General features: G+C 40.0%; 1 protein-coding gene across 1 annotated transcript; it reads right to left on the reverse strand.

Annotated features, from left to right (window-relative positions):
- Window positions 1-270: 270 nt before the first annotated feature.
- Window positions 271-4,926, reverse strand: UQCRB (ubiquinol-cytochrome c reductase binding protein). Its single transcript, XM_008001152.3, has 4 exons — window positions 4,842-4,926; window positions 2,447-2,518; window positions 1,119-1,285; window positions 271-468 (listed from the first exon to the last, which is right to left on the reverse strand). The coding sequence occupies exons 1-4, from the start codon at window positions 4,858-4,860 to the stop codon at window positions 391-393; spliced, it is 336 nt and encodes a 111-aa protein (XP_007999343.2). The 5' UTR covers window positions 4,861-4,926; the 3' UTR covers window positions 271-390.
- Window positions 4,927-7,979: the final 3,053 nt, after the last annotated feature.

The raw sequence follows: 7,979 nt of genomic DNA on the forward strand, positions 1-7,979 counted from the left end.
GTGAAGAGGCTATTTCTCAATCCTGGCAAACTAGCGGGTGCACTCCCCCTTCTTTTATTCAGTAGCTTCCACAAGGATGTAACTTACGGAAGTTATATCCTTCCATAAACTGATAGGCTATCCAACCAGTGAGGAAAACTGATAAAGTGGCCTCTGAGCTCCAGGTAGCAGTTAAACACGACTAAAAATATCTTGAAAGTCTGGAAAAAAATTTAACAGTAAATGGATTCAGTAGTTATTCAGTGTAAGGTTTGGAATTCAAAAACTCTAGCCATTACAATAGACATTTATTTAAAGTAAAACATCTGCAGACCAAATAATTCTTAAAATTGTTTGTTTCAAGTATAACCATCTTCATAACAGCTGCATTCACAGACTTCAACTACATGATTACTTCTTTGCCCATTCTTCTCTTTCTTTTCTTTCCCGAATAACCTCTTTCAGATACGGTTCAAGGTAGAAATTTTCCTAAAGAATGAATGAAATATTATATGTTACCATCGCGTACTGATATATCCCAAACACTCAACAGGTCTTCAATAACAAGAAAAAAAAATTACTTTTTAATTTCCAATTTTAGAAAACATATTCTCAACCTAAGAACTATCTGCTTTTTAAAATGTCAAATCTGTGGTGATAGTGTGGTAAGTTGCTTTGATAGGTTATGAGAGGGAAGTCTTTCGGGGAAGAAAAAGAAATGAGTGTCTACAGGCCTTTGCCTAGTTTCAATGCAGTTCAAGGGGTGAGAGTTTGCTTCATAGAAGCTCTTCTTGGGATCTGGAGGGCCACTCAATGGGCTGATCTTTTCATCTAAGTAGGAAGCAGAGTGCAGAGGTAGAACAATGACCTGGGTGGCAACAGACCTGGATTTTAGTCCTGGCTCTCTATATTAGAGACTTGCTTAGTGATTTCAGAAGAATCACTTCACATGTAAGAGTCAATGTGGCTTTCTTCTAAAACGGAAATAACATTTGCTTTATTAACCTCACCAAACTATTGACAGAATATTTATTTGACATGACTCAGAAAACTCTAACACCATGCAAATGAACATGTTTCTCGTTTCTAAAACTCAATCCTTAATGAGTAACATTGTCAGGTAGATAAAGCTGTGCTACCTCTTCATATTTGGTCCACTGCTCTTTAGGCAAGATCTGATGCTTCAGGTTCAGGTCCAGTGCCCTCTTAATTCGAAACATCCTGTCATTATAAAGGTTATCAGGAAGCCTTCTTATGGCTTCTTTTACGTCTTCATCCTCGTACATTGTATCATCTCGCAATAACCCTATGATAGACGACAAAGTTAGATAGCACATGCATCTCAAAAATCACGTTTTTTTAAAATTAGTAAAATATCTTTATGACTTGTAACTTACAACTTTTGGTGAACTATCGAATTCAAATCACTAGGTTCAAAGGAAATTCAATGCACTTCATACATTAGGTTGGTGCAAAAGTAATTGCGGTTTTGCCATTAAAAGTAATGAGTTATTACTTGATATAACGGGTTATTTCTTGAGCTAGACTATGGAAACAATATATGAGCCTCTTAAAATCCAATGCCACAAAATTCATATTTTATCTAAACCATTTACAAAATATTTTAAATGTTTACTTTGTTTTTAAACACACATTAATAAACCACATCTCTACTTTCTCATAGTTTAAATTTGAGATCAAGGTATTAATGAATCTTAAAATAATAGTATACTAAGGAACCAGTGACTTTTGCTTACACTTTCTTCAAGCTTCAATAGCAAAAGATGAAGTTCATGGCAAATTACAAAGTTCTAAAAAAGCTTAGGAAACATATGATCGCATGGATATGATAAAATTTTAATATTTGAAAAATCTCTACTTTCAGTGTTTATAAAACTTAAAATTTTAAGTGGAATGCCGGGCGCACTGGTGCATACCTGTAATCCCAGCACTTTGGAAGGCAGAGGCAGGTGGATCACCTGAGGTCAGGAGCTCGCCACCAGCCTAACATGGTGAAACCCTGTCTCTACTACATACAAAAAAAATTAGCCAGGCATGGTGGCACACGCCTGTAATCCCACCTACTCAGGAGGCTGAGGCAGGCGAATCACTTGAACCCGGGAGGCGGAGGTTGCAGTGAACCAAGATTGCGCCACTGCACTCCAGCCTGGTGACAGAGCAAGACTCTGTCTCAAATAAATAAAATTTTAAGCGGTAGAGGTGGGAGAGGGGGTGTAGAAGGAAAATGTCTTACTACTTAAATCATTACCAAGTCAAACATTTTAGAGGCTTTCATCCCTCTCCTCTCAAAAAAATTTTAAAAAGGAACTGGATTTAACATAATGTGATTTAATTTTAAAATCTTCTGATGTATACAAGAACTGAAATATTTTTTGGAACCACAGTAACACTTGTAAAAGCAATATTCTCAGAAAAAAAAGAAAAATTAAAGAGCACAGATGCTTACCCAGTTTATTGAATCCTGCAGCATTGTAATACCATTTTCGAATACCATCCAGCCACTTGCCTGATGCTGAAACTGATCATTGTCACACTGTTAGTTGCTACAATTATACTATATGAACACACTGATGGGCAAGCAACCAGTACTCAGTTATCTTGCTGATGAATGCAAACATATAAAGAAATTTCCTTTTAAAAGTATATACTATATACAGCAAGAATTTAATCAAAAAAGAATTAGATTTAAAAGAAAAAAGTTTATAAACTGTTGATAAAATTTGCTTATTTTACTTATAAGCAAAAGTGGCTGCAGGAAAATGGTGGCAAGTCAAGGAAGAAGAGGGTAAACTCAAACACTGAATGTACAAAAGATGCATAGGTACATCGTGTGCCCTTATGCCTGCCCTGTTACCTTCAGAAATGAAGGGGTGAGAGATAGGAAAAGGACTTGGAAATTTCTATCATTTGTAGTTTCATAAATGGATCACAGGAAATAATTGTAAACTTTTCATTTCAAAGGAGCTGGAGTTGTATGAAAAGAGAGTGAGATTTCAGCATAGGCTGGCAGGTCTAAATGACCCTCATCCTGTAAAAATTTTACTCGACATTACAGTTATTTCATTTGGCTACATTCTTTAAAAATATGTGTATTTTGGGGAGAATTTTGATACCATTAGTCATTTAAACATTAATATGGATTAGTGAAAGAAGTCCATTTACCTCCTCCTAAGCAACTAAGTTCCCCCCAAGGGAATAGATATTGAAAACGGATGAGAAATGGGTAATTTTAAAATTCTTTGGGGAACGGGCTGAGTCTGATGAAGTAACCCAGCAGGGTCCAAGTACAGCAGGACCGTACCTGACATTTTAGAAGAGGCGTTTTACAAAAGGGGAGGTAGAACAAGTTTACATTTTCTTTTAAAATTTTGTCTAGCGTTTCCTTACCAAGGAAGGAAAGCAAACTCTCTTTCACTCAGCCCTCCTTGCCTGCAAACTCAGTGCACTACAGATTACGTGGCTTCAGCACATCTCCTTGGAAATGAAGAGTCATGTATAAAACTGCTGCTAGAAAAACAAGTATCAGTCAACAATCTACAAACATACTTGTGGAAGACAGATTATTTTTAACCACCTATCAGTGACTAGAATAATATTCACTAAACACTTACTGTGCACCACTTTCCTATTTGCTTTACCAACATTAGCTGATTTATTTACATGCCTCTTACTACAGCAAGGGAAGCAGACTTACAGAAGTGATCCCACCCAAGGTCAGAGTTAGCTAATGGGAGTTGAGATCTGGTCTATGTAGTTCCCAAACACGCACAGAATCAGTGTCTTGAATTTAGTAAGACTCCTTCAATATCTGCTAAATTAATAAAATAATTATTTAAAAAGTCTCCCCCACCCCCAAAAAGCTCAATGTCAATTAGGTTAGCGGATGTTTCTGGCAACCTGATGTTTCCTAACAGCTTCACAATTGCTGGGGGCAGGGAGAAAAGGATCAATATTTTTTAAAAGCTACTCCAACATGGTTGCATTGCAGTGAGACGAGATTGTGCCACTGCACTCCAGCCTGCGCGACAAAGCAAGACTCCGTCTCAAAAAAAAAAAAAAAAGATACTCCAACTTGTACCGCCAGAGGGCAGAGATTAGCAAAAAAACAAAAAACAAAAAACAAGGAAACCCAACTTAATGTTCAAGTTGTTTTAAATATTCCAGTAATATCTGCATTCTATTCCACAATAAATTTGTTTGAACCTACAATAAATTCAAATTTCTCCAAACCTACTGATAAGCTGACGTTCTAGATAATCCAAGGTTAATGTGAAGCGTCGCTCGTATCCCTTGCTAGACTGTCTCTGATTCACAGTTTGAGAAGCGCGAGGGGTGCAATCAAATTTCCAATTCTACTTCCTTGGGTCACTTTGCCTCAGTTGTCTTATCAGCGTAAACGGGAAATTAATATCTCCCTCGTGGCACTGGCAGGAGAATTTATAGGGCCAATGCACACGATAGAGCACCTGGGTCATAGAAGAAAGCACTGAGCTCATTCTGGTTGAAAGTCATCCACTAGTTATCTTCTTGTGACCTTTAACTTTTCTAAGGCCGAGGGGAAGGACTTCCGAGCACAGGCAGCTGGAACTCCAGGGCTGTTAGAGCCACCGCGGGCACCTTCACAAACAGCGGGTTAACACCCCAACCCTATACAGGCAAGCCCGGCCTGGGAACAACAAACGAGTGGGGAAGCACGTCCTTTTGGCTGGACTGAAGCCGCCACTTTCCCTTCCGCGACAAACTTGGTCACTTACAAAGAAGAGAGAAAACGGAGCGAGCTGCAGCGAAAATAAACGGTGGAGCGCGACGATGCCCGCCAAGAAGACCCCCCAGTCACTTACCCGCCTGCTTGCCAGCCATTTTGACCAGAAAATGAAACGTTGCCTTCTGGGTAAGTCATAGAGGACACGCTGGGCCCAGTCCGCAGGCGCGTTACGCCACATCGCGAACCGAGAAACGCCGCTTGCGCAGGCGCAGTTCTGACGGCTGTCTTTGAGCTCCTGCGTGTGCACTTCTCCGCCAGGGTGAGGCCAATGGAGTAGGCGGGGCATTTTGCGTGCTACATTCCAAGAAGTATTGGTTGTGATGTGATGGGAAGAACATAGGTTAGGAATTAGGAGACCGAGGCTTAAAGCTGGGTTCTGTTACTTGCTGTTAATAGCTATGAGAGCGTGGGCAGTATGAATTCAGCTCTTTGTGCCAGGCAGGAAGCTAAATGTTTTAAGAGCATCGTCTTATTTTCTATTGAAGGACTGATGGATGCGCCATCCCAAAAATATATGGAATTGGTACACTGATTATTTCGAGTAGAAAATGTTGGAGAAATTGTAGTTTCAGAAAGGGTTTGATGACCCATCTCTTCCTGCATGCAACAAGCCGTAAAGCTTCCTCCAGGATTCCTCCGGAGTACCCGTCCCTTACCAGAGGGAGAAAATAGCACCCATCACCAGAGACTGGAAACTGGGAGCTGCTTTGGACCTGAATATACCTTCCGAAATAACCCTTATCTTCCACTAAGTTTACACCCCACCACACCCACGTTTCTCCTAATGACTCCTCAAGAAATTCACTGCCCCTAGCCAGATCCCCTTTCTTCTAATTTGTAGTTCGTGTAAAAAGTATAAAGGCATCTTACATTGGCCACTTCACTCTCTTGTGAGGATCCCCATGCGCATGTAAAACTAGTAAAATTAGTATGCTTTTCTCTTGTTAATCTGTCTTGTGTCAATTTGGTTCCTAGATCCAACCAAAGAGCCCACAGAAGAGCCAAGGGGTGATCTCTCACTCCCCTACACTGTCATTTAATTCTAAAAGTACTGTCATTATCTCATTGTAGATAGGAGAAAGCTGAGGCTCAGAAAGGTTGAATAACTTGTCCAAGAGGACATGACTAGAAGAGTCCAGGTTCTTCTTCCAGAATCTGAAAATCCAGATGCAAACTTGGGGCTCCTTAATTCTAGGGCCATATGCAACACTACTAATCCAGGAAAGACACCAAGCCTTTCAGGCCTTGGGTTTCTCCAGCTGAAGATCTACATCTAGCTATTTTAGTGGAAGGTTAGGTCAGAAAAGGTTTTGGGTTTTTCGTTTGTTTGGTTGGTTGGTTTTTTTTTTTTTTTTTTGGTCACCTCTTTTTTTGTTGTTCAGCCTCTATCACCCAGGCTGAATGGCACAATCTTGGCTCACTGCAACTTCTGCCTCCAGGGTTCAAACGATTCGTGCCTCAGCCTCCTGAGTAGCTGAGACTACAGATGTACATGCCACCATGCTCGCTAATTTTTGTATTTTTAGTAGAGACGGGGTTTCACCGTGTTGGCCAGGCTGGTATCAAACTCTTGACCTCAAGTGATGCACCCACGTCGGCCTCCCAAAATACTGGATTACAGGCGTGAGCCATCACGCCCAGAAGAAAAGGTTTTTAAAGATTAAATCTAAGATGTATTGCAGAATTTGCACATAATTTAAAGACAAAAGAGAAGTATATAGATTTGCTAACTTTTAAGGTCTCAGCCCCAACATGTGAAGGCTTAGGCATAAACATCTAGAGACAGAAAACAATTGGGGGGAACTGGCATGACTGATAGTTACTGGTGAACTTCTACCATTACTCGGTGATATCTTTTTTCCCCTCAGTTTTAAGCTCAGAGCTGGGACAATATAGAATAGAACCTTGTCTCGTCGTAAGTTCAAAAGGTTAGATTTAATGATCTTAGTCACATTCCAGTTTTAAGATTCTATTGATTTTCCTTTTTCTTCTATCTCCATGCTGCTACAATTCTTCTATTAGTCAGTCCTGTATGCAGCACTAAAGCTGATGAATGATCTCTTCTATCTTACACTAGCCAAAGTGAAGTCTGAAAGATGTGAAGAAATGCAATACATATGTACATTGGCACATTGCCCTGCAGAGGGTAGGTACTCAATAAACTCTCCTCCCTTCTACCCTTTATGTTTTAGCTTGCTGGTTACAGGTGAAGATGACAAGAAAAGACATATCAAAAGATCAGAAACCCAAAATTGTCACAAAATCCAGCTCCTAAGGAATTAAGCTAGAGACTGAATGTTTGCTGGTAGTCATTAATGTTGATTCAAAAACTAATTTTGGTTTTCTTTCCTCCCAGCACAGGATTAGGGATTGCCTTTCTCTGCCCTCCAAGTTAGGTATGGCCATGTGACACTTTAGCCAAGAAAAATGTGATAACTTTTTAAGAGCAATTCTTCACATTCCTTTCCTTTTCCATAGACTGGTAACACTCCAGAAATGATGGAGACAGGATACATCAACCTGTATCACTAAAGATGATGTGGAGCAGAGCCTTTGTGGTCCTAAGAGATATGTATAAGATAAAAACCTTTTGTGGTTTTTCAATCATTTGAGGTTTTAGGATTGTTCATTGTATCAGCACGACTTGACTATTCTGACTAAGGTTGTTCAGTGGGTTATTCATAAAGGCAAAATGCGGTTGTGAGCCATACAAAGAGAGGACAGGATGGTTCCATGGTGTCCCCAGCTTATTTTTTATTGTTTCCTGTTTGTTGATCTCATCCATTGGAGAACTCCATGAAAGCACCTATCTATGTCACACTCACCACTGTATTCTAGGAACTCAAATGTCAGTTGCATGAATAAAATATGTAACAGGAAAGCCACTATACCTGGCCCTGACCAATTACAAATTTAGTTTTTCATGAGGTTTTTTGAAGGGCATCCAGCATACCACAAAACCCTCAGCACAACAAACTACCCCGAAAGTTAGTGACTCACTTTCTCCCAATTCTGAATTCAGCTGGGTTGTTCTGCTTAGTGTAGTGTCTGCTAAGGCTGGGACATCCCAGATAACTTCTTCATGCATGTCTGGTACTCAGTTGGCATGGCTGAAAAAGCTGGGGTTTGGACAGACATCTTTCTCTCCACCTAGTTTCTCCAGCAGAGTAACCAGACCTCTCTATACCGTAGCTTAGGGTGCCAAGAGCAAATG

This window comes from Chlorocebus sabaeus, chromosome 8 (genome assembly GCF_047675955.1).
Source record: "Chlorocebus sabaeus isolate Y175 chromosome 8, mChlSab1.0.hap1, whole genome shotgun sequence".
Taxonomy (NCBI): domain Eukaryota; kingdom Metazoa; phylum Chordata; class Mammalia; order Primates; family Cercopithecidae; genus Chlorocebus; species Chlorocebus sabaeus.